Source organism: Montipora foliosa, chromosome 2 (assembly GCF_036669935.1).
Source record: "Montipora foliosa isolate CH-2021 chromosome 2, ASM3666993v2, whole genome shotgun sequence".
Taxonomy (NCBI): domain Eukaryota; kingdom Metazoa; phylum Cnidaria; class Anthozoa; order Scleractinia; family Acroporidae; genus Montipora; species Montipora foliosa.
The window spans coordinates 61,532,303-61,552,302 of record NC_090870.1 but is presented as its reverse complement, the minus strand read 5'-3'; the positions used below and the strand labels follow the sequence as shown (position 1 = coordinate 61,552,302).

Sequence of the window (20,000 nt, the reverse complement as noted above, 5' to 3'; positions counted from 1 at the left end):
TACTAAAATAACAATTTTGTCGTACAAGTCTGAGACGCCATAGCCTGTTAGACTAAATTTCAAATCATCAAATGTGTGGACTTAGAGTCTAGTCGTCTCCAATTTTCGGCTTAAGAATGATAACATCGTCTGTCTGATAAACACAACCCAACCTTAGCTTTAACTCACCTACTCAGAAATAGATAACATCTGGTGCTGCTGCTGCACTTGGACTTTTATCTGATTGTTGTCGAACCCTGTCCCCCTCATCCTGGCCAGGAAGAAGGCGGGCCTGGCGATGAGAGCGCGGAGACGAAATATAAGCTAGTCCTAGTCCCCCTTCTTTAGGTGCAGATCTGAGCCTACTTTGAAGCGATTCAAGCTTTGACTGCGGTGGCGGTGACAAATCGCTTCGTTCTCGTACTGGTCTAATACGAGCACTCCTGGTTGCACTATAACAGAAAATACAGATTAGTATCATGGATCATGCAAGTTTATTTTTTTGCGTTTGAAACTTCACGACTTTCCGCGACAACAGTAACACAATAACTATTTATATAGTGACATGTAGAGTCTTTGAAGGATGACGGGCTACTTAAAATGCACAAAGGAAGACCATTCGAAGCTCTGTTATCATAGAACTCCTAAAACAAAGTTGTCGTCGGCCTTAAGGTTTCCTGAATGGTCAAGGCGGACCAATAAAGATATAGAGGGCCACAAGATTATTTATTGCCTTAGACGTCAACAAAAAATATTGTTTGATCCCTTAATAAAAAGGAGAAACGTGAACAACCCCAAGATGTTTGGTTATGAGCCGCAGAGCACAGTTTTAAATGCGTCAATTGTCATATTTGGGTCAAATACTTAGGAAGACGGATAAATAGCGAGTTGCAATTGTCCATTTGAAAAAAAAAAAGATTATGACAAAAGGGTGACCAAGCGGTTTTGTACTATCAGAAGAAAGGAATTATTTGATCTTGAATGGTACAAGGTGGTTAGATATTTGTCTAGCAACAAACTGTTGTCAATAACTACACCAATATTACTGACAGTGTCCGAAGAAAGTACGAGATAGTCACTAACCAAAATTCTGTCGAGACGGACAAGGCCGGTGTCTAGAGCTAATGACAAGCACATCCGTCAGATCCCGCCTCAGTTTAATTTTAACGCAGGTCATTCAAAGGTCTACATCCCTCAAATAGGATTTAATCTGGCGACAAAGGCAGTCTGATCGTCGCCAGGGTTTTTATGTGAACAGCTATCACGGCAGATTGATCGATACAACTTACGCCTTTGTAGTTATCTTCTACCTTGGATTATTTTATGGAAGAACCCACTCTTAGGATTTGAGAGTAATAACCAAGCTTGGGAATCTGAAGCTTCATCAAGGACGATTGAGCATTTTCACATTCCCCATAATACACTTTGTTTGCCCCCCAAATTTTGCATAAACCATTGTTTTCAAATGCTCTTGGGACACTGCATATTCCCAGGAGTGTTTGAATTCAATGGTTTATGCAAAATTTGGGGGCCAAACAAAGTGTATTATGGGGAATGTGAAAATGGTCAATTGCCTTGAGATCCGGAGTTCCCAGGTTCAAAACTCGTTCTGACCACTCGTTGAATTTGTTCCTGGTAGTCCCTGGTTCAACCTCTCGGCTGCACTTGTAAAGAGCCAAATGGTTTGCCTCCGGTCAGTTGGGATTCTTAACAGTTATTGTTGCTGTATTCTCCAGGTGATCTGGTGACATAATTTAGAGGACTGAGAAGAAAAATTTTAACGCCGTATCCCACAACCGCGCGCGGCCTTTGGTGTTGTTTTCCAAACTTCCTGCAGTATTGCCATCGTTAAAACTCAACAGATCATTACGTGTCTACCACATTTCCTGTTACTGAATGAACATTCAAGTAGACTTGACAAGATCTAACCTCTCTTCTGCCATGTTGAATTCGAAAATAAGGCCGCGCGCGGTTGTGGGATACGGCGTTAAAATTTTTCTCCCCAGTCCTCCGAATTACGTCACCAGATCACCTGGCTGTCGTTACGTTGGTTGTTTCATTGGCCCTGAAAAGCCCCCATGGGGAGTGGTCAATTAAGTTTGTATCGTATTGTATTGTATCCTTGTTTTTATCAAATTACACTACAACTTGTGAAAATGATCTTTAATTTTGTTCCTGACGTTTGTTGGCAAAGACCGTTTCCCTACGGACTCCTTCGCCGATTAGAAAATATGGTTCGTATTAAGTGGTGGACAGAGAAACTCTCCGTCAGAGGGGGCGTTTCTCCCAAGCAATAGTGGTCACGAACGCTCTAGCCAGCAAATATAGCCACCTGTCGTGCCAACAAATAGTGACGAGGGGTGGCTGTATTTCCTGGCTCAAAACGTCCCTGCCTCTGGTTATCATCAACGAATGATAAAATCCGAGACTCGACGACACGCCAAGACCCTTGTTTGCGAATCCGAGACCGAGACCAAAACATGCAAGACTTCACACTGAAATAAATGCAATATAAACGAGACTTTGAGACTCTTCGCAAAGGCTGTCGAAATTTCAAGATCGGATGAATAGTTTGCGAGTGCCAAGACTTTGGAGATACCATTCGCCACCCTTCTCAAACTTTGACCGTCAGGAAAATGTGTTCATCATCCAGCGTTAGCAGCGATTGCCTCCAAAACCTCCCTTAATATTTCTTAAAGTAGAAAAACAGCTACAATACTTAAAATTAACCCTACGCCAAACACACCGAAATTCCCTAACACGCAAACGGTGTCCCACAAAAGGGGGCTTGACGTTGCAATTCCCTCTTGCATCCACCCAGAAAAGTACACCAACGGCTAACGTCATTTCCTAAAGTTACTTTGTGAATTAATCACGCGTACGCGCGTTGGAAAACATCTGTCATTTAGGAGATGGGGTTTCAAGTAGACCCATGATCACTTGCTTCGCTCTTTCTGAACTAAAGGATCCATTTTAAACGTATAGGTGATGAACTTGTATTTACCTGTCGCTATCACTTGCTCCTTCAGTCTGTTGAAAAAGTACACACAAAGGATTTATTACTTTCGGAGTGCACACCTGCTTCTACAGAAATCCTCAACTACTTTCACGCTTGACAAATATCAAATTTCAGAGGTCGGTTCCCACAGCTTGAAAATCTTCACCAAGAAGGGTCGAGCGACTCTAGTTTCTATCGTGTAGACTGGATTTCACAACAAGCCCCTCCATACATTACCACACTTGCAGAAACTAATGTCCTAAAACCAGAACTTCAACAAAACTGACCTCTCGTCCAGGAACCGGTGAAGGAGAAGGAGTTTCATTGGGAGATGAAGAGGCCGAGTCAGAGGCTACATCACCTGCAAGAAAAACATTTTCTGTTTGAAACCACCCAGCTTAATAGTTTCTCTAAACTTACTCTAATCCCTCCGCTTGATGACAATGCACGTACCTTCGTATGCTTGCGAATGACGTTTGCGTATCGCATCACACATACATATGCAAAAAAGTCTCTTACATTTGTTTGCTTGTTTGCTATTTATTTTTTGAGAAGGTTGAAGTTTTGGCAGCTACGGCCTACGGTTTATAGTTCTTGGTCCTTATGTATCCTGGTCAACCTAGTGTCCTTTTGCCAGTACCTTTTTCTACACTCTGCTCTTTGTCCTCTTTGTTATTACTCTTGGGGAGGAAGGGCCAACCACCACCACTGGTCTTTCGTTTGTGTTTAAGCTTTGGGCTTTCTCCTGTTAATACACCTGTAGCAGGAAGCTGCCGTGACGGGAAGCTAGTACCCAGTCCAGGCCTCTCGGGCACTCTCATGGAGCTTGCTCGGTTTATGTTGTCAGGTTTCAGTTTCGTATCAAAACCACTGAAAGTTTCAGCCCTTTTGGGACCAGAACTTGGCACGTTTCCAGGAACATCCAAAGATGGGATGCTTCCTTTGGTACCACTTTTTGACTCTTCCGGCAAGGGCTCCACGTTAGATACTGTCGATTGGACCTGAAGTACAGCGGCCACCAGTGACTCCCTATAAAAAAGAATAACAACTCTTCTTGTCAATGGGATCATAGACACTAAAGCAAACTATGACAATCAAGTGAAGTACGATCGTCCGGATGAGTGTGGTCCTGACTGACGTTTCCATAACCTAAGCGGAAGTTATCTTCAGAGTCAAGAAGTCCCTTGACTCTGAAGATGACTTTCGCTCAGGTTGTCGAAACGTCAGTCAACACTTCACTTAATTGTGATATAACTCCTGGGTTCAAACCATTACATTTACATTTTTGTTACATTTTGCCACATTACAATCAATTTACATTTAAAGTTAAGATAATATATATGGCGAGGAAACCTAAAAGAAACCACGAAGCTTATATAAGGTTATGTTTCCTCCCAAAACAGAAAGAATTAAATAACACAAATATAGAGCAAGACGTTCAGTCAGGTGTGACACAAGAGTTGGATCGAAGAGGAAATAAAAAAGGAAAGGAAGAAGTTAATAGTTGTTGATTAAAAAATCTTTCAGCTTGTGTTTCAGGGACATTCGAGTTGGGGAATTTTTAATTTCAGAACTAAGGGTATTGAAAGATTTAGGGCCTTGAAAGGATATAGAAAACTGCCTTATGTTTGTCCTCCAAAGGGGTAGCCGAAAAAAGGAGGCGTGCCTTGTGTTGCAACTATGAATACTATTATTAACGGAGAAAAAAGAGTGAAATTTAGGAGGGAGATTACCAGTACTAGGAGAGACAATCGTCCAGTAAAACACCGAGGAATAGGGTCTCTGAGACTTGGGTTAACGCTTCCCCATTAATGAAGATGTCAAAATCATAGCAGAGTCTTTTTTGTCGGGGTCTAAACACCATAAACCATAACCATAAACCTCTTTAGAATGGCAGTCAAATAAAACATTCTTCTGTTTTAATGCCAATAAGCCTCTCTAGCATTGCTACGATGAAAAAATTTTAAAAGGATTTTTGTTTCAAAATGAGGGCAGTAGGTCTAAGTGCGCTAAAGTGCTCTATTTACGATTTTAAAGTAAAGTGTGTTATCTACAATCTTCGAAAATTCCATTTCTTTCAAAGGACCTTGATTGAAAAACATACTTCGTTTTAGACAATTCTTCTCTTTTTTCCACTTCCAGTTTGGACTGAAAGAAAAGTAAACAATATCCGAATAAGACTCAATAACGTACTTTAGAAAACATCTGATATGACTTGAAAAAACGTTAGTTACATACCTTCTCGAAGTCTTCTATTTGACAAACAAGTTCCTATTTAAGCAGAAAAAATTAAAAGGTTGTTCATGTCCGTCAAACAAACCAAACAAGCGTTTTCATCGTGACAGCCTGTTTCAGAATTTCACCACCCCGCCCTCCCCCTTATTTACTTTAATCCATAACCACTCTTCCTTATTCGGGGACACAAAGACCCATGCATATGAAACTGATGCAGGCTAATGTTGATTGGATGATTACAAAATTAAAACAAAAAAAGTGCGTGACATAGACTCGGGCGTAGTTACAACCACGTACCTGTATTTCTGCAAGATTCTTTCTCCTGTCCACGTCTTCAAGCTCTTTGTTTTGAACTTGATCTGCAAGGAAACAAAACTCTTGTCAATGCAAAGACCAAATTTAAATCAGTGATCAACGGGGAACGAAGACGACACAATACCCACAATACGCAATACGCAATATTGCCGACGCAATACCCACCAATCAGCACGCTTGCCCTTCGAACTATGATCTTTCTCCTTTCGCCAGCTGCCGTTCTAATGAGACCGTCATCTGGGTCTAAACAAAATAAAATGGAACTTTTAAGCTATATGGTCTGTGGCTTCGCGGTGGAAATGGGTACAGCACAGAACTGGCATGGCTTCAAATTTCGGTGTTCTTGCAGAAAACAGTGAAACAGAAAATTATTACTTACTGTCATCTTCAGGCGCATTTGCCGCAGCTTCTCTTATGATATCCATCCACCTGAAAACGCATAGTACAAATATCATTAAACCACTTACCGCAATTAAAAATACGACCATCAATTGAGTGAACTTCGGGGTTTCAACTAACCGTTTCTTTTCCTCAGGGGAGTCACAGACTATCTCGTACATCTCGGGTCCCTGTTGACTGGTACTCACAAGAAAAATGGCCCTTCGGTCAATTGCAACCTCGCGCACCATCAAATTCTTTAGCCTTATAACCGGAGCCTAAATGCAAAGAGATAATTGTAGAACTACTTGCGGATCAAGATAAGCGGGGACATTTCTTAAACAATAGGCATTGTCGACGGGTGTTGCACAGGCCATATTTGCCATTTTTCGCTAATATAATAAGCGGTTAAGACAATAACTTACTAAATGCCCAGGGGGATTTAGAATTTAAATTTCTACACGAGCGGGAAATTTATATCTTCGGTCGAAGCGATTAGTGTTTAACTTTGCCCGCGGGGTGGGGTAACAGTAACATTTGACAGGACACAAGGCAGGGGTGGGAGGATGGAACACCAAATTTCTCTTAAGACTCTCATTCGACATTTACAATGCTAAAAGCTATTTATACACGACACTCAGGCCGAAAAAAATGGGTGCATAAAAAATGCAACATAACTTGCAAAAAACTCAAAGAATTTGGTTTTATCAACGGAGTTGATAATGTAAATTGGCCACCGTACAAACTCAAAGAACACTTGTGAATTTCAAGTCTCGCGCTTCGTGGACTATGATTTGACTACGGTATTTGGAAATTACTTTCGTTTTGACATTCTCACAAATGACGAAAACTTCAAAAACAATGTCTCTTGTTTCAATTTCAATTAATGGACTTGTTTCGGAATTTGTTCGCACGGTTTAAAGTTCATGTTCCAGTTCATGTTTGCACTTGAGTAAAACAATGACGATAAAAGAAACAAATCTCGCCTCTGTTTTTTTTTTTTGCTTTCGAAATGTCGCCATTCGGACTGCGCGTTGCATAAATGAATCTTTTCGAGCACATCCCATAAAGAGCAATGAAGATCAATGAAAGTAAACCCCTCCTCCTTTCAAGATGCCGCGTTCATTCAACTTGTTGATCTCATTTTAAACGCCTCAAAATGTGCGGAACACAAAGCCGACTTTTTTTTCACAAGAACGAAATCTTTACTTAAATACGGACAAACCGAATGCATTTCTGCCGTAAAATTTGGCCCTTCAAAAAGTATTTCTGGCATACCCGTTCGATTACCGCAGTTTGTCAAATTTGGATTACCAGCATAACAATAACTCGCTGAGAAAGAAACCAAACTCATCCGGAGCGCGTACTCACAAAGGCATTGAGATCAGGTAAGAACGCACATAACTCACAAACAAAGTTGTGCATGAAGGCGTAAAAAAAAAAAAAATCAGTTACTGTAAAGTAACTTGACCTTCTGATCCAATGACAAAAGGCTGTATTTTTGGTCTTTCTCCTGAAGGAAAACTAACATGTCTTCCATGATCAACACGCGGGTCTCTGAGGATAAAATAAAGAACGGTTACGTGTAACTTACCAATTAAAAATTGTAAAATGGCGCGACTTCCCACCAGAGTCCTTTTGCAAAGAGTGTCTAGTCATGTGCATGCTGTATGCGGACTGTATTAATGATGCGAAATGGTATGGGTGTTTCCAGAAAAAAAAATGGATCGCGACAAATTATCATTGGCCTAATAAAGCTGGCGTAACTTTAGAATAAGGAAAATCAAGTTCAATGCTAAAGTCCGTTTACAACTTCTTTCGCTTATCCCTGCAGAGTTACACGTTAGTTCATATGGAGCACGTTTGTGTTTTATTCATTGTTTTTACATAGTTCTTGTTGGGATGTCATTCAGAAATCTGTTTTAGTCTTGAGCCCTTGACGACTGTTCACAAAATCAGCAGTTATATTCAGCGGTTGCGCATGACCAATATAGTGTTTGAGCCATTTTATCCATTGCAAGGATGCGTGGTACATTTTTCCCCACTGTACTGTAACATTTTTGGGAGGTGGATCAAATTTCAAATTTATGTTCATGAGTATATCAGCGTTGTGACGACAGATTGCGGTCTGTGATACGTACCATTCAGTTTTCCTCTGGCAGTTTTCCACATTAATACGCCGTCATGGATGAGTTTACTTGTGTTGGATGCCAAGTCGATGTTCTATGGAAATACCATATCTTTAGAGTCACGCTTCCTATAGAATGCCTTACATCTTCACTAATTATTGAAAGCGTTACATCGATAATCTTGAAAGTGTTCTAGTGGTTCCGTAAATTTAGTAGCAAACGAGAATTAATAAATACAAACTTTTTTTATCATATACTGGGGTATCGCCCTAGCTGGGAAATCGAACTACAGACAATCAAGTGTTTATTGTCGTTCCCCATAAATACTTCCTACTAACCGAGTTCGAGGTCCGTGTAACTATAAAATTACACCGGACCGAGTTTTTTCTTGTTGATTTATGGCACAAGCTAGCAAGAGGCGCGCGAATAATAAATCAACGGCAAAAACGAGGATCCGTAACTTTAAAGTAAGGACCGAGAAAACGAGGTTCGTAAGATGTTTATTATATCTCTGTGGTAATCAGCCGCGTGGGAAAGGAAACTAGTTGAAGTCAGGCAGAAGTCTCAACTGCCATGTCAAAATCGGAAAAACGAAATCTTGTTGGCTGCTTGAAATAGTTTCTTGCGAGATTCAAACAGTTTTACTAGTTTATCTAGCAGAAACAACATAAAAACTTGCTAGAGAATGTTTTATCTTAATTTCAAATTTAGCGGGCCGTACTGTAGAATATGGCCAGCTAATTCAGCCGATCACAGCACGCGTACTATCGTACTATCGTTTGTTCTTTAGTTAAAGGGGCTAGGTCACGCAATTTTAGGCAATTTCAGCACTGATCGAATGGTCATAGAGTTAACTAAAATATCAAAATAACTGTTCAAAACTATAGAAGAACTCTAACAAAACACAGGGAAGCCAAGAAGTGACATGGATGGACAAAACTGGAGAGGATTGAAATGGATTGAATTTGGATAAATTTGAAAAACGTCGGCCCACCTTTTTTCAAAGTTATATCAGTCTATATAAAAATGTCATTTACACAGCTGGAAAATCATTCTCAGTTGCTATGTGGCCATGATTTTTCAAATGAAAGACTCTTGCTCTGCCAATTTGACGCTTTAAGCTCATAATTAACAAAATTAAACAAAATTACCTAAAATAGCATGACCTAGCCCCTTTAAGGTCTTCGAGTAGGTTATACGTAAAAAGTAAGTCTAAATAAGTAAGTGTAAGAAGTAAGTGTAATAAGTTGGATATTGCCTGAACATTACTTGCTTCCCTTTCCGCTAAAAGAGAGAGGATTGGCACAGGTTTATGTCCTTTTTCAAGCTACAATCTTGGACAAAATTAGTTGAGACCTTTCTCAAGTTTCGTCCTTTTAGATAATAACTAAAATAAAAGCCCTAAAATACCCCCTCCCCCTTCCCCATCCAAAGCAATGTTGTTTATGAGAAGCACATTTAACCGTGATATCGAACAACATTCTTTGGGGGGGGGGGGGGGGAGGGTGGTTCGTAAGTAAAAGATTTATGTAATGGAAAGAAATTTGTTTCGATATGGAGAAATAAATAAAAAGTGTTTCAACGATTTTGTCCACGCTTGTGGGTTTAGTGGTTGCCGCACGCTTAACAATGATAACTGATATGTGACGGTTCACTCTCATCGGTATTTCAAATATCTTTCTTGTTACTTATCCTTAGCAGTCTATCAATTCAACTTAGAACCCTGGGGGTTTGTCCAATCAACAGCAATGCCGTTATGGGACTTCCCCTATCGTTTTTCACGCACCCACCGAAAAAAACTATGAGTAAGACGACAAAGACGCGTATTCAGATGACTCTGAGTCAGTCTCTGTTTACCTTGACTTTCTTGCCGTTCTTTCCATAAGTGACAGTCACTTTCAAATCCAACTTCATTCTGAGATCTTGTAATTGCTAATGGTGAATAAGAAAAGAAGTGTTATTGTAATTGGTAAAGAGCATGCGCATAGGGCCAACATTAAAGGTTATCAATTTAATGCCCTTCCAGGAAACACTGGAGCAAACGTCAGAAGTAATACATCTACACCCAGACGAACCTTTTGCTTTTCATGATCCTTTATCGTTTCGTCCACGCTTTGTAAAATTTGCTGTGTAAGACAAAAGTGAATTGTACACATTAAAAACGCAAGACTGGTGGCAAGATCATTTGGGTAGTAGGTTGAAAATGCTACTCATGAACCAGAAACGTTAGCCTTGATAAATTCACATGCCTACCTTGACAAGGGTAATCGAGTTCTTGAGTGATACGAAATCTGGTTTTGCCTCTAGAATAAAAACAAAAGAAGACTCTTGGCTAACAAACCAAATAGAACAATTAATAAAGCAAAAAACCCAAGGCACGTGTTAAACTAGTAGAAAAAAGGGACCTCTGGAATACTTTTTTTGTTCTCAGCATGCGCATTAGGTATAAAAGTCGGGTTTTTCCAAGTGCGCGCACTCAGAACTAAAAGCTCTTCCTGTCTCTGACTTATTTGATGACGTACCTTTGGTGGTTTTGACGATTGCTTCAATAAGCATAGGATACTTGGTTAGCCTCTGAGTGACGAGTGTTATGCACTCTGGGATAGATAATCGTCTACAGTACTTGTTCAGACTGCATTTCTGTTCGAAAAGAATAAGTATATGTTAACGCCGGTAAGTGAATATGTGACTCGTCCAAGCAGTATAGCAAGACAATTGTTTCACGAACCTAGGGGAAGAACCGACGTAGTTCAGTGGTCTAGCTCTCACGAGTCTCCCGTAGAGATCAATGGAAGAGCATCCACAATGTAGGCGGAAGCTCATTGGTTCCACTCTTGGTAGGAGAACTCGAATTGTTTCCGAGTACCCACCACCCCTGAGTCACCACTGATAATGCATCTCTTTAATAAACATCTACTCTACCACCCGCAAAGATAAGCATTCCGTGGAAGAAACTTCGAAAGGAAGTCGCGATGTTCCCGCTTTGAAGTAGAATAAAAACCAACAAAAAAGTTCCATTTGTCAAAAAAAGTACACTCCTTAGAGTTGCGTACCTTCATAAAATCTGCAAACTTCTTATCTTTTTGCATTAACCGCTAGTCAGGAAAGAAATAATGAAAACATAATAAGAAGGTGAAATGAAAATATTAACAAAGGCAGGGCATATTTTTTTCAAGGACCAGCCACCATAATTTAATGTGAAGTACATCATCATCATCATCATCATCATAATAATAATAATAATAATAATAATAGCACTAGAGCACTAACTGGGGACACTAACGAAATTAAATCAAATCATATCAAATCATGGTAACAAAAACGAAACAGAGGGCTCGTTCACACTAATTCTTTTTCGAAATTCTCTGTTTTCAAAAACTTCCGGCTCCCTGAAAACGGATAAAAAGATCTGCGTCCACACTTGCGTTTTCACATGGTATTCGGCCGTCCACACTAGAAACTGAAAACGGACATCTAAAGATGCGTTTTTGTTACCAGGCTTTGATTACGTCTTGGCCCGCGGGTAACTGTAAGGCATGCACAAGATTATGACGTCACGCGTATTCGAAAACCTCCGTTTTCGCCGTCCACACTCGTCCACACTACAACGATAGACCACCGTTTTCAAAAGTCTCCACTTTCAAAAGCGTTTTCGAAAACCTCCGTTTTCGTAGGCCTCCGTTTTCGATTGTTTCTGTGTGGACTGTTATATGATATAAACGGAGGTTTTCGAAAACGCATTAGTGTGAACGGGGGCTGACTGTGAAGTTTGACGACTCAAATCCTCTCCGTTCTTGAGACACAGAGGGGATTGTGACACAGGAAAATGGCCCGTAAAGTTTCGTGACTTTTGAGAAACGGGCCTCAGATCTTAAGACTTTGAATTAAGTAAGGAATGTGCCATACGCGATGGTCTGTACAAGAGTTCAGGGTTGTTACGAAAAGCGGACTGTCAATCGAGTCTGGTCGCATATGCAGCTGCAGCGTACCCAATACAGACGTGTGCGAGACGCTCCGCGACTGGCAGATCGCCGACAGGATCGGGCACAAAACCAGTAATATAGACCTCTTTCATAATGGCGGCCAAATAAAATATTCTTCTGTTTTAATGATAGTAAGCCTTTCTAGCCTCGCTACGACGAGCAAATTTCAAAGAATATTTGTTTCAAAATGGGGCCAGTAGGTCTAAAGAATATAAATAAAAAAAGAACCTAAAGGTGGTCGGCATTTATGAAAGTGGTCTAGAAGGTTTTTGTTAACAAAGAGTTCAGTCATTCATGTTGCTAACCTTGTACAGCTCGACACTTTCGATGTGGCGGCTACAAAATTCACCATACGCACACTTCATGTTTATGCTGTTCTCTCCACTAAACTGCGATTAGACGACAAAGAATGCGGTGTAAGTTATTTCAGTCATATTTCACAGAAGAAATGGGAGAGTTATTATGTTCCTTGCTTTCCTACGTTGTTAAGTCCCTACCAAATAAGACTCCGCTTCGTTCAAAAGCAGTCGCCTCAAACTGTTGGGTTTTATTGCTATTCCTCTAAGAGCACAAAATGAATTCTCTGTTTATTGCGGCTCCAGCTCTAACCTGATGTTCCAACACATCCCCAATGCTGTTGACAATTGTGTCTTCTCCTTCACTCGCTTTCAAGCGGTTGAGAAAATCCCCTGCAACAACCAAGGTAAAACGACTTCTCTTTAAAGACAACGTAGTCCCTGACTTCAAGTGTGTTTGTGTTGATTAAAAATAAAATTTCTCTCTTTCGTTGTAGCAAATATTTTCTGGGACGTCCTTGGTTACACTAAAGATCATTATAGCCCCATATGTCATGTCTTGAAAAAATAAATCTCGACGACTTTAAATTAGTGTACTTTCATTTCAAAACAGACTCGTACTGTTCAACGAAATTTTAAAAAAATTCCCAAACTGTTTGTTCGTGTTCTTCTTCTTTTGTCCTAAAAAAGCAAAAATGTTAAGATCTGCATGTGATGCCGGAACAAATAAACCAATTATGTTGACGATTTACCGTGACAGACCCTCACCAGAGGTCCTTTTTATTTTGTCAAGCAACATGGGTTTTGACAGTGGGGAGTACCTTGTGTGGACAAAATTCACTTCCAAATGTATGAACAAGTAAGTGATTACTGCCTGCTTCTCTTTCTCCAAAGAGGACATGTAAGAGCCATACGTGGACTGGAAAGTGCGATATTTGACGTGCTACCGATGGGGTCTTTTCTTTGGAATTTAAAACTGTTTTCACTCAACACTCGAAATAAAATGGGTTTCTACATGCGTGTTAAATCTCTCCCTGACGTCCTCTCCAATTGGATAAGAATATTATAATTGTGAGCCTTTTGTTTTGAAAAAAAAAAAAATTTCGCGCCCATTTAGTTTTTTTCAAATCGAATTCTTGGGCGTTTTCACTCCTGTGATTGAATTAATTCACTTGAACCACATTTCTGCTCAATGATAAAGAGCCAAAACTATTAACATCTTCACTTACATTAAACGTAGAAGGCTGCGCTTTCCCACAAAAAAAAAAACTGTACGAAACGGCACAAGGAATTCCATGTTAACGGGCTCCATCGTTGGCTAGTCACACGATTAAGTTTTTTACACTAGTTTATTTGTTTTCTTACCATTTACTTGAAGTAGCTCATTTAGTCTTGGAAACATCTGATCTACTGTTTCTTGTGCCATACTCAAATTATTCAACATCCCCTGGTAAAATATCTGCAAAAGACATACATTATTGTAACAACGTCATTTTTGCTTCTGTTCTCACTGATTTATTACAAAACTTTGGCCATGCAAAAACTGTGATGAAAGGATGTTGAGGCTGTCCTCTGTTAGTATATGGGTGGGTGGGTATAGCAGGTCCACATCAGCTGAATAGCTGCCAATACTTCAATTTGCTCAAACAAATAAATAACAAATAGATATCCGCCTTTTAATACCTCCAAGAATAAGCACAAGATCTTGCGGTAAAATGTTTAAACGTCTTTTCATGGGACAAACCAACTCTTTCCCTTTACAATGGCAAAAATTAGGCATGTTGTGCGACAGTAAACAGTATTTCAAAGAAACACGCACGAGAATTAAAAGGAGAGTATCTCGTTGACGTACGAATTTTTCCGTGGCGGGATACATGACCTACCTTATGCATAACTTTTAGAGTCCGCACATGATGGACTTCAGTTTGAATCAATTCTGAAACAACAACGAAAAACTAAAGTCATTGTTTCCTTCCAGTAGTTGTCAGATCAATGTTGGGACTTTTGTTTATTTACAGCAAACAGTTTAAGATATTTCTAGGTTGGCTTGCAATTATTTATCACCAAAATTCATCAAAAGGTCAGCTTCTATAGTTTGTCTACACAGTTTTGTACACAAAAATGAAGAATAGGTAACAATACAATGCAGTTAGATCAAAGTTTTGACAATGTCAGTGCCCATCCAGAACATGCAAGATGGCTCTTTTTCTCAACAAGAACAATACAATGCTTTATTGAAACTCCCCACTTAAGGCATTCAGTGACTTCGTTTCTATGCCAAATGAAACATCCCTGCAACAGACCCTGTCCTTGGGTTTCGCAAGCACACCCGAAACAGATTTGTTCGAAATACCACAGTGAATGAGAATCGAAAGGCATTTAATATATAAACTGTCACTTAATCTCTAACCATTTACAGATGAAGTCACGAAGGCAGCACTTTCTACTCAGTTATTTTGAGGCCGTGAGATTTGCTCTTGGTTGAGTTCCAATCAGTGATTTCCCAATGCCCAACCAAGTGAGCCACTGATGTGTGGTATTGCTCTATCAAAACCTGTTTTAGTTTGCAACATTAAATTAGGAAAAAACAATTTCTGTTTGCCATCGAAGGAACAATCACTTATAGATTACTGCATAAAAAGATGGATAAAAACAGTGCAGCCTTACCATGAATAACATCCTGCCTCTTAATATCTTTAGCAGTCATTTTCTTTAGAATCTGAAATTGGCATGGTCAATTGGAATGACTAAATAAAAGAAAGTCTTGAACAATCTAAAAAATGTGAAAAAGCAATTGCTGAAAAGCTTTAAACTCTTAAGGGCACTGAAGAGAATGTGATCGCGGTGGCATTAATTTTTCCTGAAACAAAATGCACAACAAATGCAGAGCAGCCATAAAAGAAGTGCAGAGATAATAATTCAGTTAAAATAACTTAGTATTATCGTGCACCTTCTTATCAACTGTAACGCTCCAAGCCTCAGGTTCTTCTTTGATTTCAAGTTCAGGGTCACCTTGCGACTAGGAAATAATGACACGACAAATGAACAAACAAAATAAAATGGCAATATGCTGAGGTACAACTGTAGGTTCCGTTTCATGAAAACCTTATATGTAGTTGTTTCGCGCTGTTGTTTTCCAGAGTACGGGAAAGAAATGTATAAAAAAGCGGGCCACACGTGCAACATGACCCATTTAGTTTTTCATTTCTAAATTAATAATATTAACCACGGTTCGTGCTGAATTTTGTCTATAAAATTCCAAGGAGTTTTCAAGAGCCAGAAATTGAGTTTTCAAGGAGTCCTTATAAGAATATTTCTATGCCATACATAGTGTTTCAGTGTTTTCTTTGCTGAAAAAGCCTACCTTGATATTCCTTACCACATCCTGCAAGTTAAGTGCACGCATGGCCATTTCAATTTTAGGTTTTAAAGTTTCGCTAATAGATTTTTTAAATGTCTCTTTTAACTTAGCATGATGCAATCTCAACAATTTTCATCCAGGCATAAATTCAAGGACTTTTCGAGCAGTTTTCCGCAAAATCCTTTTTTTCAAGGGCTTTTTAAGCGCCGTTGAAGTCCAAAATTAAATTCCAGGGCTTTTCAAGGACTTCACGGAGTTGTACGAACCCTGTTAACGCTTTCTGGCGTCGCCGTAGCCGTAGTCATTTCTTAACCCTTTGACTCCCGGGGGTTCCCCATTGGCCGGTTTAGGCCGGTTTGGGTGTTAATTAAACTCCCTTTACTGGATGTGATGAGGAACATGAAAGCTTGCAAATTTTTTTGGCAAAAATTGAAATCCATGGATCTTGTAGAATTATCTTAATTAACGGTAAATAATTTTATATCTTATCCTATACAGTTTTACAGTCGCATATCTGAAAACCATTTGTTAAACTAAGTGTACTGCATTTTTGAAACAAAGTCTTGCGTCTTATGTACCAGTGCCACAACGGATTTGGACTCCCCCCTCACCCCGTAAAGGATTTGGACCCCACGAAAATAAGCGTTCTTTTGATTAAGGTTATAAAATTTCTCTGCAAATTGTTTTTAGTTGTAAAAAAACTTTTACGGAAACTCAAGTGTAACTTTGCTTTTTCTCCTCATTTTAATTAGAGAATTCATGACTGGAAAAGTTTGGTCATAAAAAGAAGGAAAAATCTCCTGAAGCCTTGGAGTCAAGTAAACTCCGGACAATCTCCTTATTAAAAATTTAACTCGACAATCCCATGAGTTCCTTGTGCGTTATTTAACTTCTGTCAGAAAGGAGTTAAAATTCGCATCTACTTTACGAAATGCCGCCGCGAACGCTTTTAACAACCTTTCTTGAAAAATTAACTGATCTGGGCTTTTTGTCAAAGATTTATGTTCTCTATGGTATTGGTCAGTTTTCCTTATCCAAACTCTAACTCTACCTCGATAAAAAGTTCAATAAGCTGTAATGGAGGATCCAAATCCACGAAGGGGAACTAAATCCGCTGGCGAATTTGTCCCGGGGGGTCCAAAGTCGCTCGGACACCGGTATGATCTGCACTTTGATTTGCTTTGGGTTTTGACGACAACGCACAACAGTGAATCGCGCTTTCATTCTCTATTTTTACTTCAAAACCGTTCGTACAAATCCAGTTATAGGATATTTTAAAAATATCGTACGACGAACAAGATAGAATAATCACTCAATTCTTAAGACATCGCAAAGCTTTATATTGAAGAGACGTTTTCGTTGCCGTAGCCGTTGTAGTTTCTTAAACTTCCTTAACGAGCTCCATAGCTGCGCTGCAGATATTGCATAATATGTGGCAGGAAAAAAACATACCTCAAGGTCAAAATCTGGAAACAAAAAAAAAAGGAAACCAAATATGAAAAGAATGATTCGTAAAAACAAGATAAGGTTAAAAAGGCATGAGCAAACTCTAGTGATAAAGACATGTTTGTCAAGCTACGGTTCACCCTCTCAAGGAATATGACAATGACTGAATAATAATAATAATAATAATAATAATAATAATAATAATAATAATAATAATAATAGTATTGCAATTTTTGGAATTAAAAGAAATGCTTGTAAAGGTTTACAGTTATTTTCTATTGTTTCTTGTTCCATACAAGTATGGTTTTGTTCTGATACTGTCAAAATTTGGTTGTCCTATTTCAGTCTCTTCCAAGTGTTTTCGTCCTCGGTCATCTTTTTAAGTCTAAGCGTTGTTTCATCAATTCAAATTTTAAAGGATTATTTCATTTGATTGGGTTCGATCCCTAGGCGGGGATAGTTGTGTGAGTAATTCTTGTTGTACATTTAAGTATATTTAAATTAGTAGGCGTTTGTGTCAAGATATTTAATTGCTCAGTGATGTTTATTGGATCCGCGTGAAGTAAGTTCCAGTCAAACGTCGATTGCATTTTGTTCTTTGGATTAAATAAACAGTGATCGATCTTTATGCCCTTGATGTATTTCGATGTTCGCTGTATTGTAGGTTCGTTTTATTTACGCTGTAATTAACTTCTTGTTTCAGTTTACGACTTCCACTGATAATAAATCGCCGTGGACTGGTTCGTTAGATCTTGAAGTCTTCCCGTGGTTTGGCTATTGGTTGATGCACAGGAACCTCAAGCTAACAACGTAATTTGAGTGTCACGATCAGTGAAAATTATCCAGTAGTGTAGCAGCTCATCCAAAGATTACTCGCCATTGGTGACAATGATATGTCATTCTTTCTATTGTTTTAGCTATTGTTTGGGGGCAGGGTTGCAAACCAATGGCGAGTAATCTTTGGATCAGCTGCTACATTACATTATAAGCGTTTGTATGGGAATTTGCAAATGTGTCGTCTAGGAGTCGAAATAAGAACATGAATCGAACAAAAATGTCTTACCTTGTCTTCTCGATACCTTATCAGTATTTTTGTGGCGTACTTTGGCCATTTCAGCGCTATTCCAGTGGGTTGTAGGTTCGCTGTTTTCTCTCTATATATTATATATACGAGAGAGAAACGGTAGAACTAAAACTCCCTAGAATCGCGCTGAAACGGCCAGAAATGCTAAGAACATACCATAAATAAGACAAGGAGGCAAGGTGAGAAATTTTGGTGAATTTTATTTCTATTTTAATGCCCTAAATTTCCGATACAAACCCTTATACAATTTACGTATTGCAATAACGATACTCCGTGAGCTTGGGATACCTATGGATAATGTCCGTAAAATCAACCACCAGAAACGCGCGACACCCTTTGAACCCCTTCGTAGGAGTCGCGTCGTTTACAATGTTTAACTTTCCTAAGGTAAGCGTTGACCATTAAGATGGACCTAGGAAAGAAACTTTTTGTGAGTCAACAGTTGCAGTATGTAACAAGTGATAGTGGACCATCATTGGTGATTTTCTCCATGGTTCTGCCATACACTGTTTGATATGCCAAAAATGAAGTATATGACTTCGTTAAGTACACAGATTAGGGAGCTTAAGCACATGCGTTTTTGAGACGCGGATGGCAACCGGAAATGAGCTGTTTTCCCTTTTAACTTGTCTTCACACAACCACAGTTACATTGCTAAGGATCTTTTCTCCATTAGCGATGATTAGTATAAAAATCTGGGAGACACCACTGTCCTGGCATGCGAAATGATCTCTTCCGGGTGCCGTCCGCGTCTCAAAAACGCGCATGCTTAAGCTCCCTATTATCACACCTAACCACAAATGCCACTGTCTTTATTTCACAAAAATATTATTTTCATTGCCGAAAGGTCTTACAGTGATCAGCAAGTAGTTAAAGACATTGAAAATGGGACACAAACCTCCCTCATCCTCATCCTCATCATCTCCAGAGACATCAGGGGACACCCCGAAACTGAGGAAACAAAAAAACAGAAAAAGAATTGACCATAGTGTAATGTAGCATATGTATAGACACACCAAGTACAATTTAAATGAAATTAAGCAAATTGAAAATGTTTTATAAACACAAACCATTAATATGATTAGCTGAAGTGAAAATTCTATAGAGTGCGGTAGTCAAGATTTAACAAATCGAAAGTGGTTCAGCGTTGTCTGTACTCTTATCGACAATGATATTCGTCATCACAGTGGTCAAGATGTTGCAGACTCACGAGGCGCATTTGTTTTTTACCACAATATTCAACGCTAAAGAAAGTTTTTATTTCAGAGCGTGAGCAAAATCATGACACAAAGGTCGTGTTCTATTGGGATCAACCGCTTCAACCGAAACCGGTTTAGGTTAAAGTGGTTGACGTTTTCCAATAGAATACTTTTCCAACCATTTTCGGTTGAAACGCGGTCACTCCTGGGAATAGTCATTACCAGACTTCCGTGTAACCTTCCTGTCCCCGGATCCAAGGAATACACAAGCTAAGGAATTTGTTACCTGACATACTGTTTGACACCGCTAAACTGAGTAACTTTGTAAGATCACGGAAGGACGAAGGCGCTATCTTCTCGATTCCATCAATAACAGAAAGAGACGTCGTTAGCTACCTTCTAAAAATCGATTCCAATAAATCCACTGGCATTGATGATATCAGTCCTCGAATGCTTAAGTTGGCTGCTCCATTTATTGCACCTTCAATTGCAAGGTTGATCAACCTTTCTTTTTCTTTAAATGTGTTTCCTTGTCGTTGGAAAACTGCCAAGGTGACACCGACCTTCAAGAGTGGAGACCCTGCTGACGTTACAAAC

General features: G+C 39.3%; 1 protein-coding gene across 1 annotated transcript in view; it reads right to left on the bottom strand.

The window, feature by feature from the left end:
- The window catches only part of LOC137984630 (rho guanine nucleotide exchange factor 28-like), a 56,785-nt gene that overhangs the window by 942 nt on the left and 35,843 nt on the right, over positions 1–20,000 (bottom strand). The window contains 25 exon segments of the mRNA XM_068831835.1: positions 169–431; positions 2,984–3,009; positions 3,265–3,338; positions 3,618–4,006; positions 5,082–5,125; positions 5,216–5,248; positions 5,510–5,571; positions 5,693–5,770; positions 5,907–5,956; positions 6,047–6,183; positions 7,377–7,462; positions 8,047–8,128; positions 9,892–9,966; positions 10,110–10,160; positions 10,288–10,337; positions 10,557–10,674; positions 11,088–11,129; positions 12,323–12,406; positions 12,627–12,706; positions 13,679–13,772; positions 14,197–14,249; positions 14,981–15,032; positions 15,264–15,332; positions 17,127–17,140; positions 19,103–19,155. Coding sequence (XP_068687936.1) covers positions 173–431; positions 2,984–3,009; positions 3,265–3,338; positions 3,618–4,006; positions 5,082–5,125; positions 5,216–5,248; positions 5,510–5,571; positions 5,693–5,770; positions 5,907–5,956; positions 6,047–6,183; positions 7,377–7,462; positions 8,047–8,128; positions 9,892–9,966; positions 10,110–10,160; positions 10,288–10,337; positions 10,557–10,674; positions 11,088–11,129; positions 12,323–12,406; positions 12,627–12,706; positions 13,679–13,772; positions 14,197–14,249; positions 14,981–15,032; positions 15,264–15,332; positions 17,127–17,140; positions 19,103–19,155 — 2,155 coding nt within the window. The 3' untranslated portion in view covers positions 169–172.